The 25871-nt window shown below is 39.7% G+C and overlaps 1 protein-coding gene across 15 annotated transcripts in view; it reads left to right on the top strand.

Moving 5' to 3' along the window:
* The window catches only part of CPEB3 (cytoplasmic polyadenylation element binding protein 3), a 196526-nt gene that overhangs the window by 27915 nt on the left and 142740 nt on the right, over positions 1-25871 (top strand). For 11 of the 15 annotated variants that reach the window (XM_023240735.2, XM_023240737.2, XM_023240736.2 and 8 more), the window contains one exon: positions 7106-8118. In XM_023240735.2, the coding sequence (XP_023096503.1) occupies positions 7117-8118 (1002 nt within the window). In that variant the 5' untranslated portion in view covers positions 7106-7116. Of the gene's footprint in view, positions 1-3686; positions 4357-6769; positions 6884-7105; positions 8119-25871 lie in introns of those variants that run through there. The other 4 variants (XM_023240731.2, XM_023240730.2, XM_023240732.2 and 1 more) reach the window with 3 other exon arrangements.

The following is a 25871-nucleotide window of genomic DNA, read 5'->3' as shown; positions in this document are numbered from 1 at the left end:
TACTGTTTTCATAAATCTGGTGACCATACATATGTGGATCTGTTTCTGGACTTTTTATTTTATTCCGTGTGTCTTTTGCTTATCCTTGTGCCAATAACCATAGCCTAATTACTATAGCTTTATAATAAGTCTTGATATCTAGTAGTGTAAGTCCTCTAGGTATATTATTTTTCCATCTAGATTGTTTTGGCATTCTTGGCCCTTTGCACATAAATGTAACTTTAATCCAACAAATATTTTTTAAAAATTTTAATGTTTTTATTTATTTTTGAGAGAGAGACCGAGAGTGAGCAGGGGAGGGGCAGACACACACACACACACACACACACACACACACACACACACACACACAGAATCTGAAGCAGGCTCCAGACTTTGAGCTGTCAGCAGGGCTGACAGAGCCTGATGTGGGGCTTGAATTCATGAACTGCAAGATCATGACTTGAGCCAAAGTTGGATGCTTAATGGAATGAACCACCCAGTCATCCCAATCTAACAAATATTTACTGAATATCTATTTACTATGTGCTAGGCACAGTGATAGATGTTGGGAATATAGCTGTTAATAGGATAAGCCTGGTTCTTTTGTTACAGTTGGGAAAGCCACTCACAGAGTGAGATGAAAAAATGGCCTAGGGGGGGTGCCTGGCTGGCTCAGTTGGTTGAGCGTCCGATTCGGCTCAGGTCATGATCTCGCAGTTCCTGAGTTTGAGCCCCGCATCGGGCTCTGTGCTGACAGCTCAGAGCCTGGAGCCTGCTTCAGATTCTGTGTCTCCCTCTCTGCCCCTCCCCTACTCGCACCCTGTCTCTCTCAAAAATAAATAAAAAATTTAAAATATTAAAAAAAAGCTGGCCTAGGGTAGGGGCGCCTGGTTAAGCATCCTACTTTGGCTCAGGTCATCATTACACGGTTCATGGGTTCGAGCCCTGGGTTGAGCTCAGTGCTGACAGCTCAGAGCCTGGAGCCTGTTTCATATTCTGTCTCTCTCTCTCTCTCTCTCTCTCTCTCTCTCTCTCTCTCTCTCTCACTCTCTCTGCCCCTCACCAACTGGCACTCTGTCTCTAAACATTAAAATAATTTAAAAAGAAAAAAAATGGCCTAGACCCTGAGAAACTCAGTATTTAAAGTCAGTTAGCAAAGAAGATTGAGAGCTAGTGAGAGAGAGCACCGATATGCTAGAGGGCCCATAACCCTACATGTGAGAAAACCAAGGACGGCATGAAGGAAGCAAAGGGAAGGTATATCCAGCAATTATGGTCAGTTATGTCAGTGTTACTGCAAGATCAAGCAAGATAAAGACTGACAAAACATCCACTGGATTTAGCGCTGAGTACTATTGAGAACTTAATGAAGCAGTTTCTGTGGAGAGGTGAGGTGTGTGTCTTTATTAGACTGTAAACTTTTAGATGGGAACAAAGTTTCCTGTTCAATTAGAGCTGAGTGAATGTTATTTCATGATGATAATCAAATGATCTGCATATTCCTCATGATGAAAAAGTAATTGCTGTTCTAAATGGAGAATAATTTAATACTTACTCAAATCTTGGTTGTTTTAGATAAGCAAAAACTATATTTCATCCATCCATCCATCCATCCATCCGTTCATTTATTTATTCATCCATTCATTCTGCAAACGTCTTTGGAGCAACCACCAATTACCCAGGACTCACATGTACTACACTGAGTACAGATGTGAGTAGTGTAGGAATGGAAGAAAGCTTAGAAAGATGTATTTGATCCATGTATATCTCAATGAGTTAACTCTGCAGTCTCTATTTTGACAGCCTTCCATGACCATTCAAAGCGATAAATGGTTAAGCACTGTGATCTGAAGACAAAATTTTAGACAGTGCTTTCTTTCTGGTTAAATAAAACACAGGATTTCAGTAGGGAAGGTCTTTTTTCTTGTTGGGGCTCCTTGTATAATTTATTATTTGTTTGGTATTTATTTACACTTTGGCATTTTTGTTTGAGTCATTTTCTTTTTAGATTTGAATGCTTATTTTAGGAAAGGAAGAGCAGGAATTACTTCATTTTCAAATATAATACAATTACATTTAGTGTGGGCAGTGCTAATTACTGATTGCCATTTATCGAGGGTCAGGGGCCAAAGTTTATTTTTCTTTATTGTGTGAATTATTATTAGACCTTCACTTGTGGTCAGGTGGATTAATAAATGCCCAAGTAAACCACTGTCAAGCACACCTGAATAACTTAAGAATTTCTACCAATAGGGGCGCCTGAGTGGCTCAGTTGGTTAAGCATCCAACTTCGGCTCAGGTCATAATCTCATGGTTTGTGGGTTTGAGTCCACCATTGGGCTCTGCTCTGGCAGTGTGGAGCCTGCTTGGAATTCTCTCTCTCTCTCTCTCTCTCTCTCTCTCTCTCTCTCTCTCTCTCTCTGCCCCTCCCCCACTTGCACTCTCTCTAAATAAACTTGAAAAAAATAATTACTACCTATAAAATCTTGACATTAATAATTTTAAAGTAGGGGCGCCTGGGTGGCGCAGTCGGTTAAGCGTCCGACTTCAGCCAGGTCACGATCTCGCGGTCCGGGAGTTCGAGCCCTGCGTCAGGCTCTGGGCTGATGGCTCAGAGCCTGGAGCCTGTTTCCGATTCTGTATCTCCCTCTCTCTCTGCCCCTCCCCCGTTCATGCTCTGTCTCTCTCTGTCCCAAAAATAAATAAACGTTGAAAAAAAAACTAAAAAAAAATAATAATTTTAAAGTATTTTTTTTTAAATAAGTCTTCATAACGATTTTATGAGGGAACTTTCTTTTACTTAATTGAAGTACTTGAAAACATAGAAGTTTGGTAGGTTAGGGAAGTCTTCAGGAATAAGATTAACCTTGAGTGATCCTGACAGACTCTGGAATGCAAATGATAAGTACAGCATGTTGGCAGAAGTAAGGCTTTCTTTAGGAGAGTAGAGGAATAGAAAAAATGGGGAATATAAAATAAGTTCACGGTAGGAATAAGAAGGCCATTTAGTTCTTTTAAAAAGACTTTTCACAGGTTGATTGAAAAATAATTTTTTTCCTCTTAAATTGTTTTGTTTTTTTCCTTAGAAATAACTAGAAACAAAGACCACTAATGCTACAAATTGGTAGTCTCTGGTAATACTATAATTCTAATTGGTGAAGAAAGGAAATAGAGAATTAAGACAGTTTGAAATGATACTTAATATTTTTAGTTCCAAGTTCAATCAGTATAGTCATCAACTGACATTTACTCTGAACCCCTTGGGTGAATGGAATTGAACCAAATCCCAAAGAAATAATATCTTCTGCCTACGTGAGCAAACTGGTAGTTGAACTATTGCTCTCAGAAGCTATGGATAATAAGAGTTGATGTTAATATGCTGTGAGATTCCAGCCTTGGAGTCATAAGGCTAAGATAGAAAAAATATACCCCCCCCAAAAAAGTCTTGATTTGAAAAACAGAAACTGTATTTACTTTTTGTTTTGAATAAAGAAGTCACTGCCCTATGCAATGAAACACTAAATTTCAAATTATTTTTTAAAATTTCACCAAATATTGTCTTAGCTTAAAAGAGTTGAATTTTATTTGATTGATCATTGTATGAATAATGCAAAGTAAACTTTCATTTTGACAAGTAAAATAACGAGGTGAGTTGATTCAGAGCATGTCAAGTAGAACCGTAAGTGATTTATGCCTTCATTGAAAACTCAAATACAAAGAAATCTTGGTGGATGTCAAAAATTTGTGACTGAAACCTATTTTTACCTGATCTCCATGGTTAATATCACATTTATAAAGGTATTTTTCATTCTGTAATATTAAAATGTTTCTTTTTAAGGATGGTCAGATTTTAAGCATTTATCTTTTCCTAGTAGTCTCCCCTTCCCTTGCCCTCTCCATCCCAATCTCTTTTCTTCGGATAGGGTTCCTATTGCTGGCTACCCAGTTATCACCATGCTAATACCATTTAAGGTAGCTCTGATGGATTCATTTATTTTGAGTCCTTCAATTCAGTTTCTCTTTTAACCTGGCTTCCTAAATCAAGTTGACAAACCAATTTATTTTTCTCCCTTTTCATTTCAACAATTTGTGATTCGGGTTGGTAGGAAAATGTAACGTAATCCGAACACAACCTCTTCCCCTTGGAATCAGTATTTTCGAGGCTTCCTCCTTTCCTTGGCGGAACGTGCTTAAGTCAGGCAGAGTACCTAGTGAAGGACTTCAGCCCCCACAGTTCCCTGTGCGCGCATGCCCTCTCCTCTTACAGTTGTCAAAGTGCTTTTGCCAGAGCGGTCACATAATCAACCTGAAAGAAGAAAATAAATACTGTACACTTTTTAATTTTATCGATCCTTAAAAACTGGACACTCAAAGGTAACTGCTACTAAGAATTTGTTACTTGAGATTGGGTGATTGCATGTGAAGGAAGATCTATTGTGTGTGTGGTGGGGGGAGGGGAAGGAGGTATCTATTTCTCGGACTTTGCTGTAAATAAGAAAAAAGAAAAAAAGAAACACACCCAAACAAACTATACGAGCAGTTGCCGAGAAACACTGTATGTTAACTTTGTAAATGTTATCTTAATCTATTGCTTTCCTTTTGTTTAAAAGCGTCTTATTTATTAAAGATGGGTCTTGACCTTGACAGAATGAATTTATGCAGAAAGTGAAATTTATATCTTTAAGGAGTGTTGCGACGAGAAATGGGTGTTCCTGGTATGTGGTATAATAAAAAAATTTTTAATTCAATAAATATATTAATTGTATATTATAAAATATTCTGAGTCCAGCTTACTTTTTTAGCTTTTTTGCTATATAGTACAGCATTAATTTTTCTATCAAGAGCATGTAGTTTAAACTGAAGGCATTACAGAAAGCATCAATACAAGCATCAGAAAAGCTGAATATTAAAATTATAATCAAATGCATATTTCAGCCATGATGATATGGCTATTGTAAAGACGATTCTAGCCCACTGGAAGCAACTCAGACCCCAGATTATAATGGTTTACTGCAGCACTGCTTAAACCAAGTCTGAAAATGTCTTTCTATGTCCATTTTCTTTGGCAGCGGTAGAACTTTGTGCTGTTGTGAATCCAAGCTTTGCTTGCCTCTTTGTGTGATATTTTACAATACAGATCAAAGCCATTGTTTTAGACCAAGGGACCTGAGAAACATAAAATCAATCTTAGGTAGGTTTTATTGGTAGTAGCTGACAATTTGTGAGGTATATTGGGCTGGGTTTTTATGGGGGGGGGGTGTTGAAGGGGAGGAAAGAGTAGAGAGTAAGGTGGCTATGAAGCATTTCGTTCAGCCCACTATTTTTTGTCTGTGTATGAAACTTTAAAATGAATGAGTAACCATTTTAAAGATAGTTTTTTAATAAAATAGAACTTTTAATTCCATTTCTTGATGTGAATATTTTGCTTAATGGCTAACAGCGGTGGCATCTCCATTTTCCAATACATTTATTTTATAACATTTATCATGAGGATGTCCAAAGGCAGAGCTTCTGTGTATATCTGAATGTCCTTTCACAAGTGTTCTGAGAAAGATGCTTCCCAAGTATCTGAGTTAATTAAGTAACTGCATTATATATATATTAATAACTTTGTTGCAATTATACTGAATCATCATCTAAAAATAATTGTATGTTTGGTCATTTGCTTCTTTAACATCTCAAAATATTTTTCAGAGTCTCAGCACTTAATATTCATATATTTAAAACACTTAATATGTTCTAAAGGACAAACTAACTCAGTGATAACTATGTGTATGGAAATCTCTTGATTTTGAGTGATTACTATTTTCATCCTTGAATGGGAAAACAGGCTGTATGGCAGAGGTGAATATAGCCCTTCTATGAGAGATGGAAAATACCATACACTCCTTATATGGCTAAATGAAGCAGTGATGGCAATGCACTATAATTACAACGTATGAGAATTTGGGACTTTGTACTATGCTATTTTTAACGCTTTTGCTAGCATAATTCAGGGTCTTCAAACCATAATCTTTCATTGCTAATACCAGTGATAAGAGAATGGATTCTAAATTTGCCAGTCTTGTGATCAAGGCAGCATCAGGAGGATTCAAAAATGAAAATCTGGCAACCTCATAAGTATCTTGACTTTCTACTTAAATCTCAGGGGGATTTTTTTTAAAGCTCCGCCCCTACCCCATCTCACTGTCAGTCTGTCTCTCTCTCTCTCTCTCTCTCTGACCTCAAACCCAACCAGAACATTTCTCCACTCTGCACAGAAATTCTCAGGCTCCTGTTGAGACCTGAACCCCTGAGAAGCCAAGAAATTTCTTGTGTGACAGAATTGGAGACAAGAAGATTGGAGAATAAGCAGAAAAACTCCAACCCTTGGAGTAACACGAAGCAAACACAAACGTTTCAGTAGATTTTTTTTTTTTTTTTTACCTCTTTTAAAACGGTGGTTTTTTATGTCTCCTAACAAAATGGAGTAGCTGCAGCTACTGGGAGGCCAGAGAATGATTGTGCAGCTGAATCCTCCTCCTAACAAATGCCAAGGATTTCCTCCCTCGCGGTTCGCCGCTGCTAAATCAAACAATTATCAACGCAAGAAGGCAGTTTGCTAATCAAGAGGGATAAGACTGCTGTTTCTTTAAAGTGCGGAGCAGGGAAGGGGGAAGAAAGGGTCGTGTGCGGTGTCTTTTTAACCTTGCTGAAGGACGCAGCAGTATTTATTGACGTATGCAAATAACTGGGGGAGGGTGGTGCTTGGGAAAAAACAGGAACCAGAATCAGTTTCTCATTGCAGGGTGAACGCTCTGAGTTCCGGTGAAGGGAAAAGAGACGTGGCGAAATTGCTGTCTTTCTGTCTTATAAGCACATCTCTCACTAATACAGAAAAGGAACCAAGACATCAGAAAGGGTGAAGACGCTCTCACAGTATTTTTAGAGACCTTGCACGAGCCCCCCCCCCGCCCCCATTCCCAGCCCGACCTGTTCTTCTAAATGGGAGATTATGGATTTGCATTGCAATTGGCTAGTAGCGGTGGCACTGGATTTTCGCAAGTAAAACACCCGCCCGCTTTAGCGAGGGGCATTAACGATCACATTAACAATAACGCGTCTCTCTTTTTTCCCGTTTCAGCTGCGCAAACCATGCAGGATGATTTACTGATGGACAAAAGCAAAACCCAGCCCCAGCCCCAGCAGCAGCGGCAGCAGCAGCAGCAGCAGCCCCAGCCCGAACCCAGCGCAGCCGAAGCCCCGTCCACGCCCCTCTCCTCAGAGACCCCCAAGCCGGAGGACAGTAGCGCAGTGCCGGCCCTCAGTCCCGCCGCGGCCCCGCCGGCCCCCAACGGTCCTGACAAGATGCAGATGGAATCGCCGCTCCTGCCGGGCTTGAGTTTCCACCAGCCCCCTCAGCAGCCGCCGCCGCCGCAGGAGCCCGCGGCGCCGGGCGCGTCGCTGTCGCCGTCCTTCGGCAGCACCTGGTCCACGGGCACCACGAACGCGGTGGAGGACAGCTTCTTCCAGGGGATCACCCCAGTCAACGGGACCATGCTCTTCCAGAACTTCCCGCACCACGTCAACCCAGTCTTCGGAGGCACTTTCTCTCCGCAGATCGGCCTGGCGCAGACCCAGCACCACCAGCAGCCGCCGCCGCCGGCGCCGCAGCCCGCGCAACCCGCGCAGCCCCCGCAGGCACAACCCCCGCAGCAGCGCCGCTCGCCCGCCAGCCCCAGCCAGGCGCCCTACACGCAGAGGAGTGCTGCCGCGGCGTACGGCCACCAGCCCATCATGACCAGCAAGCCGTCCTCGTCCTCGGCTGCGGTAGCCGCCGCGGCCGCAGCCGCCGCTTCGTCCGCCTCGTCCAGCTGGAACACGCACCAGAGTGTGAACGCCGCCTGGAGCGCGCCATCCAACCCGTGGGGCGGCCTGCCGGCTGGCCGGGACCCTCGCCGGGCGGTCGGCGTGGGCGTGGGCGTGGGTGTCGGGGTGCCCTCACCGCTCAACCCCATCTCGCCGCTCAAAAAGCCCTTCTCCAGCAATGTGATCGCGCCGCCCAAGTTCCCCCGCGCGGCCCCGCTCACCTCCAAGTCCTGGATGGAGGATAACGCTTTCCGGACGGATAATGGTAACAATCTGTTGCCATTTCAGGTAATGCTCCATTGCACCTGCACACACCTTCTACCCCGCTTCTTTGCCCCTTCTTCCCTGCCATTTAATGGTCCACTGATTTTTGTTCTTTAAAAGAAGGCATCGATGTCCAGCTCCCTTCTCCCCTTCCAAAGCCTCCATTTCACCGGGGCTGTTCTAGTTCCGGGGACAAGGGTGGGGGAACCTTGTGACTGCTTGAGGAATCCTATTTAAGCGCCCTGATAAGATAGAAAAGGGCCTTTTTCTTTTGGTTTATTTTTTCCTTCACCGTGCGTTTGCCTCTTATTTTGACCTTATTTTACAAGTAAAGGTGCAAGGTGCTGGCATGGTCCCAGGATGAGTAGACTGAGATTCCTGTCATTTTAAGTAGCTACACATTTCAGGTTATGCAACCTGGGTTCAGAGTGCCGCCTGAAAGCCATCCACTCCTAAACTACCCTGGGCCTACTCTTAAAGAGGTTAACAGCCCTTGAGTGGTGCTATTTCAGACAGTTGCATATGCTCAATTAAACTAATGTGAACACATGCGTTTATGTCTCGCTAAGGTGCTGGCATCATTAATAGCAATCAGCATATTGCCCCTGCCGGGAAAATTATGAGTGTGAGATTCCAATAAACTCGCGAACTCCTCCAGGGACCCAGTTGGGGAGAATGGAAATTCTAGGGGTAACTCTTCCGATGTTACCTAGAAGAAAGACTTAGACATTGTTTTTCTAGAGCAAAGAGACAATAGGACGCGACCTTCAGAGCCATATTGCAATGGAGTCTATTTGCTAGCTAGCACTGAAATATTTAAAGCTGCAGTGTCCTTCAGTTAGATTATTTAAGAAGACAATGCAGATCAATTACACCATTTGAAACTGGGCAGAGTGAAAGTCTTGCAACTTTAATGAAAAATGAGCCTTGTGTCTTGGTGTTAAATACCAGTGAAAAACCCAGGAAATGCCCCAGACAAAAAGGTTGAATGGAGTGTCCTTATTCTGTTCTTGTTTTCTAATCCAGCCCACGACCACATCAGTTAGTTGGCAGTGTCCTGAACATCTTGAGTTGGAAAAGGGGTGGTGAGGGTGAGTGTTCACTGGGAGCTTTTGTTCTCAGGCAAACATTTATCCTTCACTTACAAATTGATTTGGCTATAAGCTCCTAGGCTCAGTTAAAGAAAAGAAGAAAGGAAGGAGAGAGGAGGGCTTTGGACAAGACCCAATTTGGGTGGTCAAGGAAATGAAACAAATCCTTTGAGCATTGCTGAAAAATGGCAGAACCGACGTTTGACAGAGGTAGAAAGCATCAGGTGCAATTGGAGCCTTCATTTTGTTCTTTACGTTTCAGATGTGATGTTTGGGGTGGCTCCCATCCATGAAGGAGGAGATAGGGTTATTGAGAAGCACATGATTCTCTAGGCCAGAGCAAGGATTTTTAACCTTGACAGTTCAAGGGGGTTCATGAAAGTTGTGTGTATGAGAGTTTTTCATGAGAGAGGATCTTGACAAATTTTCACCGGGGTCCTTTAGGCATGGAGGATTTTGATATTAAGGTGTATTTCTTTCCATTGTTCTAAAGTTTGTTTTAATAAAATGAGACACTGCGAGATGGGATTAGTTTGGTAAAGAAAAGGAGGAATCTGCTTTCTGGAATTTCTCTATGTGCTTATTTTTGCGGTGAGGGGGTAGAACAGGGAGGCTGCATTTGGTAGGAGAGCCCTTTTTCTAACAGTTCCTCTGTCACTCCCTATCCAAGTCCAGTCTTAGAAGTTAACCTGAAATATGATAGGAACGTTTAAGGGTGAGAGCTGATGGTGTAGACATCATTTATCTTTTTCTAAGAGTTGAATATGAATACAACTAGCTTTTGATAATTGTCTCTGGAAATGAGGACTGGGGAGAGATTAAATCCATAAAATTTCCCTCAAACTCATGACACTACCCATGACAAGTAGTGTATGGATTGCCAGTCGTTTACAGGCTATGCTAATGAGAGCCAGACAGACTGGTTTGACTTTGGTTTGTCTTTTCATCCGTAGTGGTGCTGTTGAGTAGGCAAAGACGGCCACAAGATTTGACTTTATGTCTCACTTCTTTGTCTTACTTAAAATGGAGCTTCAGTATTTTGAAGCAATAGTAGAACCAAATTAGGAGTAACCTGGTTGTTCTTTGGTTTTGGGTTGGAATATTACAAGACTTGAGTTAAGTATATCACATATGTTTAAAAAATTAAAAACACCTTGAGTTTTGTGTTTAGAATTTTATGTCTGTGCATTTATTTAAATCATTTTCCTGTGAAAGGGAGAAAATAACTTCTTTTAAAAATTTTTTTTCAGTGTTTATTTTTGAGAGACAGAGAGTGAGTAGGGAAGGGGCAGAGAGAGAGGAAGACACATAATTCAAAGCAGTCTCCAGGCTCTGAGCTGTCAGCACAGAACCTGATGGGGCTTGAACCCATGAACCGTGAGATCATGATATGGGCCGAAGTCGAATGCCCAGCCGACTGAGCCACCCAGGCACCCCAAGGGAGAAAATATCTTAAGTAGTCCTAGAGACTTTATTTTACAGACTCTCAGCTAAAAGGGGCTTGCAACAGTGATCTACTGTAATGTATCTTAATATGTATTTTTGAAATCCATATCCCCTCAGTGCTGCTTCACCCTCTTTTGCCAACCAACACAATAGATTTTTTTTTTTTTTCCCGGAGCTTTCTTCTGTGGTTTATATTATAAAAGCAATAACTGTATTTGAATGTGGTTTTCCAAACTAGATGTTCCTTACCCCCTTCCCTCAATTCTAACAAAGTTGATTGGTTTCCCTGAGTTGGGGTGGCTTCTTCCTTTGGGTTAACTTGTATCTAAAAGCCATTTCATTTCTGTAAATAAGGAAACTGAGGTCCTGAGTGGTGTAGTGACATAGCTCTAGTCTAAAGGTTTGGCTAATTTTGTTGATGTGTGTCCTTAACTTCCCTGTAGCATTAGTGCTGTCAGGTAGAATTAATTTTAAGTCAGGTTCGCTTTGGGCTCCATTTAAAGGGACTTAGTTATGGAACTATCTAGTGAGGCTCTCTGTCTGGCTGATGCCTCTTGGCATCATGTACTTTCTGCTAACTGGCTCAGGAACAGTGAGGCACTCCACTGGGGGAATTCTAAATATGCACCATTCTGTATTTATATGAGACAGAGAAGCTTGGGTCTGTAAAAGGACTAAAGCAGAGATGTTTTCTATATGTAGTGAATGTGGATTTTTGTCCAGAGAAGTTTAGAAGGGACTTTTAAGAATACCTATTCTACCATTCTGTTTATTTCCAGAGGAGGAAATTGAAATCCCAGTATGTGAAATTCCTTGCCCAAGTTTGGGTGGGTAGTTTGTATCAGAAGTAGGCTTTGGAGGCAGATTGCCTAGGTTTCAAAATCTTAACCCTGCCAGTCACTTGCCTTGTAATCTTGAGCAAATTATGCAGACATTTTGACCCTCAATACCCTTATCTATAAAATGGGAATAATAATTCCTTGCTTCATATGAGTTCAAAAGAGCAACTGCATTAGCACAGTGCTTGGCTCATAGTAAAGTATCACATAAATGTTGGGCTACAGCTACTGTTATTGTAACGGTGACCAGGAGTTCTGCATGATCTTTTCATAGTATGGATTACTGATTTCTCATACAGAGCAATCTGAATAACTGTAAACTTCTATACAACATCGTTTGGTCTTTTTTTCTGTCTAAAGGTACCCTCTGGTTACTGTAACAATATGGTGACCCACCATTTACTTACAGGCCAGGCCCTGTGCTAAACAGTTTAGGTATAGTTTCTCGTTAGAACTCCTTTGAGGTTCAGGACTGTTATAATCCTCATTATACTTGACAGAGAAATTGAGAGTTAGTACATTTACTTCATTTGCTCACAGTCACACAGCCAATAACTCTCAGAGGTGGGATTTGAACCCAGGCAGTCTGCCTCCAGAGCCAGTCTCCACTCTTAATATCTTGGGTATGATAGCTCCAGGACATCAGTTAACAGTGCAGTGTAGAGGCAGGAGACTGGGCTGAATCTGTACTTGACCTTATGATATACCCTAGAAATAGTGCTTTTAAAAAATTTGTATTGATGGAAATGGAGGAAGAAAAATATGGTGTCATGTATTTACTACCACTTTTTTGCAACAGTAGTCAGTATTTCCCTCTATTATTTATTTACTTAATTTATGTATTTTTGAATATTGTATTTTTTGGGGGAAAATTTCAAATCATATTTTGTTTTCTTTCTGCATCTCTGTTTTTATTCCTCTCCTCTTCCCTCCAAATTGAAAGACTTTTTATTTTTTGAGGTAAGTCTAACTAAATATAGTGTTAATTTTGCTAGTGGGTTATCTATAACAGAAGAAAAATTCCTTATGTGAATTAATGGGAATATAGATTATTTTTAAAAATAAATATGCTTATTTATAATTCTTAGGAAACATTAATATTTTTCAAGTCTGTGCTCCTTTTTATTTCACAAGCCACCTTTTTAGGAAGTAATATAAATTGTCTAGTTTATGCTTGCTTTTGACTAAGGTTAGTATGACCTAGATTTAAAACTGGAGACTCTTCGGTTGATGGTTTCTTAAATACTGCTTTAATGCAAAACCACTTAAGGTCCACCCAACCCCACAAACTGTTTCAGAGCCTATTATGGCATGGTTACTGTGAATGCCAACAAAGCTACATTATCTATATTCTATTTAAAAGACAGGTTGGTTAGGAAATATTAGAAGGTTTTCTATGCTACTGAAAACATTAATCTGATAATATAAACAGTATACTTCAAAATTGCTTTTCAGTGTTGAAAAGTAGTTAGCTTTAAACTTTTTATGACCTTGCAGTGAGTTGATACAAAAGTATGCCTTCAGAAATGTAATGTTTTTAGATACTGTATAAGATACAATTTTCTGCTTAAATAGCTTTCTCCATTGTTTGGCCTATTTTGCTTTTTTCAAGTGCTATATAAGGTGTAATGCTTGTCCATTTGGAACTTGTCATTGCTCAGGTGGGTTTTGTAGTGTTTTGATCTGCAAGTGTCAGAAGATTATGGCTTTGTTTTTTACAATATGAAAAGTTTGATTAAGTCGTGTGGATTTTATTGAGGAGAGAAATGGAGAGGAGCATAGAGTAGTGGACAACCCATGAAGCTTGGAATGAGAAAGACACTGGTTGAAGCCACAGCTCTGTCATTGGTGATTGGGTCACATCATTTAGCCAATGATTCTTTTTACCAGTCAGCAAAAATGGAGAGAGAGCACCCATCTTCTGGGTTTGCTTTCAGAGAATGTGTACAAAGTTTTCAGAAAATTAGATACTGGTATGGCTCTTAGATGTCTGCCTAACTACCTCTAATTATAGTCAGTTAGAGTTTAATAGAGGAAATATTGTTGATAATCAGTAGTCCAGAGTTAAACAGTAGTTGATGGCATCTGGAAATGGAGAAGGGCTGGAAAGATGTGTCTGGCAGGGATGGAAGAGCAGTGAAAGGCTCTTTGTATATTATGGTGACTGCCTGACCTAGAAAGGCAGTAACTACCTGCTTTTTGTAACTACCTGCTTCTGCTTATGGCTGACTCACCAGTGCAAGCATAAGACTTTTTCTCGCTCTGTGAGCATTTTAATTGGGGTTGGGAGAAATGCCTACACTTGTAATTTCCCAACTGCCAGCAATGTTGATTTTGGTAGTTTTGGAGCAATAAAGGCTCCAATTTGAAGCTCCTTATGACCGCTTTCCCGAAGACCTTGCCTGGCTCTCTGTAGGAGTCCATGTGATTGTTAGAGATAGAATTCAGTATACAGCTCCAAGTTTGGATCTTGGGAGTTGGGGAATATAACCACCACTGCAAAGGGGCTTTCCTGGAGAGATCATCATGCTTGCTGTAGTAGCCAGCCTAACAAGGGATTTCCTACAGCTGGTCCGTATTCCTTGTAAATGGCTTGTTCTGTGGGGGTTCTGTTATGTTTTGGTTCTATTACATTTAGTTTTCATATCCTTTAGTGTTCTTTACAGATATTTAGCATGTAAATTTCTTAATATGAAACCATTTTACTTTTGCATTTTGACTTAATGTGAAATAGAAAGGTACTACTGAATGAAAATAATACAATAAATTAGTATCTTGGAATCCAGCCTACTTTTCTTTCCCCAGAAGCTTTAGTATATGATTCTCAGAAATAATAAATACATAATATGAATCCTTATTGGGATACTTCAGAGGAGAAAAACAGAAATGGGCACCAAACAGCCTTTATATCATTTTTAGGTGATCATAGAATTAATACACATGGAGGGAAGGAAACATTGTGTACTGATTTTGTATGCATAAAACTGTTGTACAGCCAAATATCTTCATTTGTTAGGCATTCAAACTTATTTCGAAGTCAAGGTCAAGTACAGAGGAAAAAAAAATTCCCTTTCTTTAGTAACTCAGTGCAACTAACTAAATGGTCAGTGCCATCAAAGGACCAGTGTCTGGAAGTTCACAAGCACCTGACAGTAGCTACTGATTAAATGAATGAATAAACGTTTATTGTTATTATTTTCTAATTTTTAAAAAATGTTTATTTTTGAGAGAGAGAGCGTGAGCAGGGGGGAGGAACAAAGAGAGAGAGACACGGAATCAGAAGCAGGCTCCAGGCTCTGAGCTGTCAGCACAGAACCTGATGCAGGGATTGAACCCACAAATCTTGAGATCATGACCTGAGCTGAAGTTGGACACTTAACCGACTGAGCCACCCAGGTGCCCCTGTTACTATTATTTTTAATGTTTATTTTTGAGAGAGAGAGAGAGAGAGACAGAGTGCAAGCACGGGAGGGGCAGAGAGAGACAGAGAATCTGAAGCAGACTCCAAGCTCTGAGCTGTCAGCACAGAACCCAACATGGGGCTCGAACTCACAAGCCATAAGATCATACCTAAGCTGAAGTCAGACTCTTAAACGACGGAGCCACCCAGGCCCCCCAAATGAATGAATAAACATTTAAACACGAGGTGCTATAGTTTTGTTTTTCTACAATATAGTATACTTAACATTTTTGAGACAGATTTGCCCTTACACCATTTCTCTACAAGGTGGTAGGATATGTCCATAGGATATGGAAATAGGTTAATGTATATAATGTCACAAAGGACATTTTCAATTTATAAAAATAGAAAATATCATTTGTGTTCCCAGGTTTAAGGACATCCAATAGTTTCTGGGATATGACTCTCTTTGTAGGTTTGGTATGTCAAAAAGCAAGCAGAGTTCTTGTTTTGACATAAAAGGTTTTGGGAGCCAATGCATGGGAACACTAGCTTGCATCTTACAAGTTAAATTTTTCTTTACCTCCTCACTGTTAATCAACTCATTCTTCTAGAGTTAATTTATCCTGTCATGGTCATTTGTTTTTTTCCTTCTCAAATTGTTATTGATACTACAACTGACCAGAATGAGGGTCAGAATAATTTTGACAATAGCACTTAGACATATTAAGAAGAGAATTCTTTGGTCTAAGAGGTTGACATAGTAGGTTGCAGTAGGCCCATTCAGTCATTCATTCATTTGAGGAATGTGAGATTGGAAAGCAGAGAGGTAAAGGGCCAAAGACTATCTTTTTTTTTTTTTTTTTTAATTTTTTAAACGTTTATTTATTTTTGAGAGAGAGAAAGAGAGAGATGAGGGAGGGGCAAAGAGAGAGGGAGACAGAATCTGAAGCAGGCTGCAGGCTCTGAGCTGTCAGCACAGAGCCTGACGCGGGGCTCAAACGCATGAACTGTGAGACTGTGACCTGAGCCGAAGTCAGATGCTTAACCCACTAAGCCACCCAGGCACCCCAAAAGACTGTCTATCTTAAATACATGGTAGGGTGTGGTAACTGATTAGGGCTTAAAATACTTCAGAGGAAACATTTTCATGATCTGACAGTTTAACCCCCTACTCAAAGTCCAGGAGACCTAGTTCTTAGGTTTCAGATACACAGCAATTAAAAAAGACAAGAAGTAAATGTGCCCAGCACCTCTCTTTTGCAATCTGCTGTGGAAAATTTCCTTTCCTCTTTTGGACTAGAGAAATATAACTGAGATATGCAGTGGATTAAAAATAGTGAAGACCAGTAATGTTTATGAGATTGGGGGAAAGGCTGAGATACAGTTTTTGGATATGAATCTGTTTTTATGTGTTTGCATTTGGTTTTGTGGGTAGACTAGTCACCTCTTGGCCACATTGTTATTGAAAGCAATTGTGATCAATAGAATCCTGAGTTCAGATAAGTAGTTAAGAAGGATAGCATAGGTCGTATTTTTGTTAACTACAAATCTATTACAGAACTCTTAGATCAAAGGGATGAGATTTACCTTGTTGAGTTTCTTTTGGGATCTTTACTCACAGTCATAATCCATGTACTCCAGCTTTTTGGTATTGTATTATATATATTATATATACACATGTATATATTATATACATGTTTAGGTTTTTTTTGAGAGAGAGAGAAAGAGCTTGCACACATGTACAGGAAGGGGTAGAGAGAGAGGGAGAAAGAGAATAATCTTAAACTGGCTCCATGCCCAGCTCTGAGCATGAGTTCATGACCTGAACTGAAATTAGGAGTTAGATGCTTAACCTGCTGAGCCACCCAGGTGCCCCTTGGGTGTTGAATTGTTTTTGATGTCTCCTTCTCCAAGTAGATACAGCTTAAAAATACAGGGGACCCTGAATGCCAAGTACTGGCCTCACCCTTTTCATGGAAATTATCTTATTTAATCCTTTACTTAATCCTTACACATTTTTGTGAATTAGAAATTATCATCCCACTTGAAACTCAGAGAAGATTACCTGACTAGTAAGGTGATGGAGCAGGAGTGGAACTTAGGTCTTTTGACTCCATCCATGTCCAGTTCTTCCATTCTATCCCTGCTTGCCTCTTATCTTGTCACTTACCATCTTTCAATATGCCTTTGATGTTGCACTCTTTCCCCAGATCTTCCCTGATACTCCTCATCCCACGTTGCCTTTATAACACTTGTCACTCTCCAAAATGAGCTGGTTTATTTTGTTTTGTCTCTCCATACTAGAGTGTATCCTCCCACAAGGGCAAGGACCTTTCCACTGCAGTGTCCACAGGGGTTGTGACAGCCTGGGATATTTTAGGCACATGGTAAATATTTGTTGAATGTGTTAATGATTTACATTTTGAAATGATTGATTAGGCATTTATTGGTCATTTGCATGTAGCTGCATGTAGCTAGCAATGTAAAAGTAATTTTACTTTATAAACATTAAACTAGCCTTTATCAGAGATAAGGCACTAGGGATTAAAGCTGAACCAAATCCTGTCAGACAGCTCCCGGACAAACATGAATTAAAATATAGAAGGTAGGGATGCCTGGGTGGCTTAGTTGGTTGAGTGTCTTACTCTTGATTTTGGCTCGGGTCATGATCCCGAGGTTGTGAGATTGAGCCCTCCATCAGGCTCTGCTGAGTGTGGAGCCTGCTTAAGATTCTCTCACTCTAGCCCTCTGCCCACCCACCCTGCTCACTCACTCTCTCTTTCTCTAAAATGAAATGTGTGTGTGTATGTGTGTGTGTGTGTGTATATATATATGTATATGTGTGTGTATGTATATACACAATATACACATATATGCACATGTATATATATACGTACAGGTGTGTGTGTATATATATATATATATACACATATGTATATATGCATGGATGAGTTCATAACTGTGTGATATACACAACAAAGAGAGTCTATACTTGAATCAGAGGAGGGAATGATTAAACTTTTGTGTCTGTGTGTGTTTGTGTGTTGAGAAGGCTCCAGGAAAGTCTTCACAGTTTAAAATATTTTCAGTTTTTCTGATTTTGAAAGTAATCCATGTTCACCATTAAAACTGGAGGGAAAAAATTGCTCATAATCCTATTATGATAAGTAATAGATAAGTACTCCTGTTTAGTGTATTTCTGCCAGTTATCTCTTTTATGTATGTGTAAAATGTATTTATGTGGTTGAGATGATTCTGTGTTAACAATTTATAGCTGTATTTTTTAGCTTTTCATATCATTAAATTTATAAACATTTTTTATTACTGCATAATATTCTAACACAGCAACACAGCAATCCATTAAAATTTAACAAGTCACTTTTTAAAAATGTTAATTTATTTATTTTGAAAGAGAGAGAGTGTGCATGTGCACACATGTGAGCAAGGGAGGGGCAGAGAGAGAGGGAGAGAGAGAAACCCAAGCAGGCTCTGTGCTGTCAGCGCAGAGCCCAACTTGGGGCTCAGTCTCACAAATGTAAGATCAAGACCTGAGCCAAAATCTATAGTTGGACGTTTAACCAGCTGAGGTACCCAGGCACCCCAGTAAATCATTTTTATTTTTGGAGGATTTAGGTTGTTTTCAGTTTTTAACTATTAAACATAATGCCGTTATGAACATTTGGGGGCATTTTAAAGCTTTATTTAGAGCTGAATGGTCAGGGTTCCATAGGCACACCTAGGGGATAGGGTAGGGGTTGCAGCAAAGAAGATTTGCTTTAAGCAGAGGGAACAGCAGGTATACAGGAAAGAACAACACAGTATGCTGTGAGAGCAGATGGTGCAGGGCAGGGATGAGGCGAGTGAGAAACGAGGTTAGAGAAGCAGGTAGGGGCCAGATCACAAGGACATTCCAGCATTCATTACCTTCAACTTTGTCCGGTAGGGGGACATTCAAGGATTTTTAAGCTGAGAAAGATAGCCATTTTAAGGCTGTTAGGTTGGTGAGTGAAGTGATCACATTTTTGTTTCAGAAAGATTATTCTGGGCTGTAGATTGTCAGGGACCAAACACAGGGTAACCAGTTAAAATGTAAGGATCTAAAGTGATTGAGAGGAAAAGACAGACTTGAGAAATAAAATTAGGAGGCCAACTGGAAGCACTGGTGATTGCTTGGATGTGAGGAAGAGAGAAGGAGGAGTTTAGAATGACTCCCAGGTTTTAGTTCAGGCAGCTGGAGAAAATGATCTAGAGGTGAAAATGCTCAATAGTGGCAGATTAGAATTTTCATGACTCATAAGCCAGGTGGGTTTAGAGTGGAGGAACTTCAGAAGGGAAAGCTATGTGTTGGGAATATTTGAGCAAGTGATTTGACATCTCTTATCCACCCATGCTTTTGTGTGACTCTCAATGTGTGGGAAGGAAAACCTTATTAAGATAGATTACTTCATGGACTGCTTATTAGAACACTAAATCTGAGAGAAGAAATAACTACCATTCTAAGTCAAGTGCTTTTACTGATTCTAGCCTGATTTTTTGTTGTTGTTGTACCCTGAGAATTAGAGTATATGTTAGCTGATTAGTCATCTTGTTTATGAGTTACAGCCTGGCATTGCAAAGAACTACAAGGAATTGCTAACCAGTCAATCAAAGGGGAGGATCACAGGCAATAAGAGAAATGAAACCTGGAATCTGTTATTTTTATGTTGAATAAACTCTCTTGAGATATAGTGGATATTATTAGACAGTCTGAAATATAATTAATAAGGTCTTAACAAAGTTGATATTAGACCATTTGGTATGTAGTTGGCTGTACTAATATGGGTATAAACATGATAAAATATTTAGAAGTTTAGGATCCATAGAGCCACAAGGAGATGTCCTTTGTGGGAGGGTAGAGGGTAGAGGGGAAAGGAAATGGGGCCAGGGTATAGGAACCACCAGAACTGTAACTTGTTTATTTCTTTGTATTTCTAGGGAGAAAACTGGGCTGTACCATTCATTAAATTTCCAAAGGGACCCATAACTCAAAAATAGTTAAGAATCATAGATTTAGAGTAAAAGCACTGCTACGTGGAACCCAATAAACCTTTATAAAGTTTGAAGCCTTTGATGTCTCATAAAATTTTTCTCCCTTTTCATATATTCACAGAGAAATTCTGCCTAACTTTAAGAACTTTCTAAGTAAAAGGGTCCCAAATCCTCTTTTATCTAGCTTTCTCTAGAGCATTCAAAATACTTTTCATCATAAAAATAGTTTTTGGGGGGCACCTGGGTGGCTCACTTGGTTGGGCGTGGGCATCTGACTCTTGGTTGCAGCTCAGGTCATGATCTCAGGGTTGTGAGATGGAGCTCCACATAGGGCTCTGCACTGAGTGTGGAGCCTGCTTAGGATTTTGTCTCTCTTGGGACGCCTGGATGGCTTAGTTGGACGTTAAGCGTCCAACTTCTGCTCAGGTCATGATCTCACGGTTTGTGAGTCTGAGCCCCACATCGGGCTCTCCACTGTCAGCACAGAGCCTGTTTGGGATCCTCTATCTTTCTCTCTACTCCTCCCCTGCTCACATCTTCTCTCTCTCTCTCAAAAAATATTAAAAAAAAAAAAACAAAAAGATTTTCTTTCTCTCCCTCTGTCCCTTTTCTCCACTTGCTTGTGCTCATGTGCACACACTCTCAAAAAAAAAAATAATAATTTTTTGGCATTCATTTCATTGGTTTACATATATTAAATCACAGAATTACAGTAATACAAACATTAAAAATGGAGACTCTCTCCCTCTCTCTCTCTCTCAAAATAAGTAAATAAACTTAAAAAAAAAAAAAAGGCTTAGGGACAAACCCACCACCTCTAGGTAAGCTTGCAGCTCATCTGATAGGACAGAAATTTCTGGGCTAATCTGTGACAGGTATTAAGTATACTGTGGATATTTTTTATAGGGAAGATGTAACTCATGGGTTAATCTGGAAAATCATTTAATCAAAGCTTCAACTATAGTAGATGCTTGTGTATTTTAATAAATGGCTAGCAAGTTTTAATTCAAGAGAGGGACGTTGTTTCATTTTGGTATAGGAGGTACAATTTAGAAATACTGGCTTTCAGAAATTGCTTGTATACAGATGACCTCCTCTCCTCAGAGGAATATTTGCACTCTCCCATTCACTTCTTTGTCATTGCTATGACCTCAGAAGGCCCATTCCTATTACTGTAACTTAATGAAGAAAGTAGAGCTAGGGGAGGGGATAGAACTTGAGGGCTTGTGTGGTAGAGGGACCATTGGCCTTGGTCTCAATGATAGACCTGCAGCTCATTGAAGAGAAGTGTATCAGACCTTGAGGTTTCACATAGAAATAGGGTGGCTGCTGATCCAGGGTTTTTTGTTTAGCTTTGTAACCAATTAACTGCTTATAAGCTAGTGTGGAAACCTATCCGTCATCTATTTCCTGGTTCCTATTGGTACAGAGCATTTTAACAGAGCATTTTGGAATACAATTTAAGATGTGTGATATCAAGTCCTGGTAAGCACAATTGGCCAAACTTTTGCCAGTTCTCAACTTTTTCCAGCATCGTGTTCTGCATATACCTAAACTAAAAGACCCTGTTCTGTTTGTTTGTTTCTTTGTTTGGGGGAGGTAATTGCTGTTTTTTGATTGGTATCTTAAGTTAAAGCTTTGCCAGGCTCCTCATTGTCATTGTGCTCATTCAAAGGGTAAAAATTATCTGGAGAAAGAAAAAGACTTTATTACTTAAATCTATGTAATGGCAGTATCAAAATACTGAAACTGGTTAAAAAATAGTTGCTCCTTAAGCTACAAAAACACAATCTAAATACTTTGAACCATTTTACAATGCTGATGAAACATTATTTTGCAATGCTTGTGAGATTAAACTTTGTATTGATTTTAAGCAGAATGAAGACAGATGAATTGTGTTAATGCTTCAGGCTACTGCAAAGTAAAACTTTGATGAATGGAAATTTTTAAATTCCACTTCAAAGGCATTATGAATTTAGCATTTTAGAAGATTTGAGCCTGGGTGGGGAGATAGATTTTATCGTAATTTGCCCTTGAATTCCTTAACATTCCAAAGACGTGAGCTCATCTGAAGGTAGCAAAATTATTTAGTTAACATTTTAGGGCTTACTGTGTACTTTCTACTTATTTGCCAATGTAGATGATCCTATTTGACCCACCAACTTTGGTATGATCTAGCATATGAAATGTTATTCCATTGTAGCTATTTTAAAGTTGGTGAATCATGCAAGTATAGCACAAGATTTTCATTTTAAAATACAATGGGCTATTTGATATTCTAATTTAGGCCTAGATTCTGTTAAATGTGGAACACAGAGACTTAAGGAAAATTATAGCTTAATATCAAAAATGCAAGGCCTGAGTGAGGAGGAAAGAAAGAAAAATCTTTTGATAGTGAATATATTGCTTCACGCTGAGGGACATAATGGAGGGTTGAAGCAGACAGGGGAGTTGGAGTGACACATTCTGTTAGAGGGACATAAATAATAGAGAATGTATTGAATACTGAGACGTCAAAGGACATTGAAAGACATGAAGAAGATTTCAACGAAGAGGACAAAGCTAGGTAAAAGGATGCTTCAGCTTTTGTTACAACAATTAAATATTCAAAAAGGCAGCCATTTTATACTGTCCAGGAAGTTAAGCAATTGCTCATTTGATATTCTGGTTTTATGCAAGCAGGCCATAGGCAAGTAAGCTGACATCAGGGATTTATATTAAGAAGTTTCTTCTAGGAAATGTCATAAGCAAGTTCAAAACACAATCTTTTAATCTCCTGTGGCATGATCGTAATATTTATGATGCCTCTAAGACACTTCATGTTTGTTCTAAACCATCAAAGAAAGACCGTGTGTTCAGCATAATTTGCATTGTGTATATTATTAATGATCCAGTCTGATGACTTCTTATGGTACTCAGTTACTGTAAAAAGTCAACCTATGTAGAAAAGAAATGTGTAGATTTATGTTCCATAGAGACAGTTCTATAAACCATCATGCTGTGTAAAATTCTTATATATTCTTTTGTATATTTTTTATCTCTATTATAAATCCAAAGAAATTCACATGCATTATACGTGGCAATGTTGTTAACTGGAGTTTGAATTCAGTATTTAAAAGGTACATACTGTGTTCTTGGACTAGTGTTAAGTTTAATGGATGACACAGATTATCTGAATCCTGTCCTGAGGAACTAACTAACATACATGCAACAGAACATTATATGAAAGCAAGTAACAGATTGTGTGATGTGTCAGTTGCAGTGAACAGCCAAGGAGGGGCAAGAATTTGGCCTAGGGGCGCCTGGGTGGCGCAGTCAGTTAAGCGTCCGACTTCAGCCAGGTCACGATCTCGCGGTCTGTGGGTTCGAGCCCCGCGTCGGGCTCTGGGCTGATGGCTCAGAGCCTGGAGCCTGTTTCCGATTCTGTGTCTCCCTCTCTCTCTGCCCCTCCCCCGTTCATGCTCTGTCTCTCTCTGTTCCAAAAATAAATAAACGTTGAAAAAAAAAAAATTAAAAAAAAAAAAGAAAAATAATTTGGCCTAGAATGGTTTAAAAAAAAAAAGTGATAAAATTAATAGAGAGGGTCCTTGTAGCTCCCATTTTGTAACATATAAAGGATTTAGCTAGAGAGAATGAGAATCCAGAGTAAGAAAAGAAAAATGAGTAAGAAGTGGGGTTATTGAACAGAACTTCCTGACTTGAGTAGGAGACCTTTAGATCTTACTGGGAGATAAGAATGATTTGGATTTTTTTAGGATTAAAAGAAAATACATTTTTATTTACTAGATTCTACTTGATTTTAATCGAGCGCCTTACACCGCTTGGCCACGCTACCGCTGACTTTCTATTTGATTTTAAAAAGCACTGAAGATGTCTTTGTACAGGGGTGCCTGGCTGGCTCAGTTGTTAAGTGACCGACTCTTGATTTCGGCTCAAGTCATGATCTCACGGTTTCGTGGCTTTGAGCCCCACATCGGGCTCTGCGCTGGCAAGCATGGAACCTGCTTGGAATTCTCTCTCTCCCCCTCTCTCTGCCCTCCCCCATTTGTGCTGTCTCTGTCTCTCTCAAATTAAATAAATAAACTTAAAAAAAAAAAGAGATGTCTTTGTACCTACTAGATTGCAAGAGAACATAGATTAGAAGTAGCTGAGAAAGATGACATAAAGTAAGAGTAAGGATTCAAAGTGGAGTCCAGAATGAGACTAGCACTGATGATGCTTATCATGACAGTGCCAGTCTTGAATGTCTGGTTGAGGAATGTGGATTCTTCTGCTGACTGTGGGAACCCTGAAGAACTAAGATCAGGGCAGTGGGACAATAAAAATAGATATTTAGAAAGACCAGGCACACTGATTGGAGAAATGTGTGTGCCACAGTACAACCTGGGGTCAGGGAGGGTGGTGAGAAGGCATGATAGTTATCTTGGATTTAGCACAAATCTAGGAGGGTATAACTATGAGAAAACTTGCAAAGGAAAATATGTCACGAGTGCTGACTGATGGATTAGAGGATGTGAAGGAGAACAAGATCATTTTGAGCTGTTATGTGTAAAACAGTATCTACTTTTAGGCTTTTTTTTTTTTTTTTAATCTTTCTCTTTCCTTACATGGCTTTGCTCCAGCTAAAACTAGGTGACACTGTATTGCCCACAACGTTCCCCATAGAGGTCTCTATCCATTAAGAGGATTGAGGAAGAAGAGAAGAAAATAGTCTTCCCCCTTCTCTCTTTTTGGGACTTCCAGAGCATCAAACTGCAGCCTTCTCTCTGAATTTTATCATTTGAATTTCAAGAAGGCAAAACTACGATTGCTTATTCTCATTCTTAAACTACTGATAAGAATATTTCCACTTCTTGACTCTCTGTCCCCACAGTAAATTGAGTGTTATGGCACTGAGGGGCTATTCAAATGAGAATGAGCAACAGGCATGCAATTAAAATTGGGGAAGTAGAACCGATAAAAGGTCAAGTTCTGGGAGTGAATGAGAGCATCTTTTTATGCTGCAGTATTCCCTATAACAACTTCGGCTCCACCTCTGTAGAATTCATAAAAGGGTCATCGTATCTTTTCAGCAATTTATGTTGACTTAACTGTGGATAGAACCCTTGCAGGTAGGCTGGAGAACGGTTTGTGCTTGTAATTTTCTTTTTACATTAAAACATATACCCACATCTCTCTTTAATATGTATGTATGTATACACACACATATACATGCACCCTTGCAGAGACTTGAGTTGGAGACATCTTGAATAGACTATGTAATCATGAATTAATGATGTAAAAGTCAAAATTTCTCGTTGATTTTGGAGTACTGTTTGTCATTGGTCATTCATTTTGTTTTACTTTAGAGAAAGAGAGCACGCAGGAGCCAGGGAGAGGGGCAAAGGGAGAGAGAGAGAGAGAGAGAGAGAGAGAGAGAGAGAGAGAGAGATGAGAGAGGAGAGAGAGAATTTTAAGGAGGTTCCATGTTCAGTGTGGGGCCCAATGTCATGACCCTGGGATCATGACCTGAGCTGAAATCAAGAGTAGTATGCTCAACTGACTGAGCCACCCAGGTGCCCCTATCATTGGTTGTTCTTAATCATGTTCTGTTAAAATGAACTTAATTTGATTTAAGCATTCATTGGTGGTAGAGAGGCTTAAGAATACTGAAAATCAAAGTAAAGCAGCCAAAGTTGCAAAATTGATTGTGGATCATCATATTGATAAATTAAGCAAATGTGGTACTATTTAGATTCTGCCATGATGGTTTTTTTCATTAATATATGGTTCACAAGTTGGGAAAGATTTTTATTCTGATGTTGTATGTTAGGTCGCCATAGGTTTTGGAGTGTATCTGATGTCTTTATTAAAAAAAAAAAATCTTTGAATTTACTGATGTGGAGAGCACTGAGAAAGTTGAAAAAGTAAATGGTGAAAATAAGTTTGGGTGGGATGGATGACTATTTGGGGGTAAGCAAAATATGTGTT

Source organism: Felis catus, chromosome D2 (genome assembly GCF_018350175.1).
Source record: "Felis catus isolate Fca126 chromosome D2, F.catus_Fca126_mat1.0, whole genome shotgun sequence".
NCBI lineage: Eukaryota > Metazoa > Chordata > Mammalia > Carnivora > Felidae > Felis > Felis catus.
This window is presented reverse-complemented; position numbering and strand designations above follow the sequence as displayed.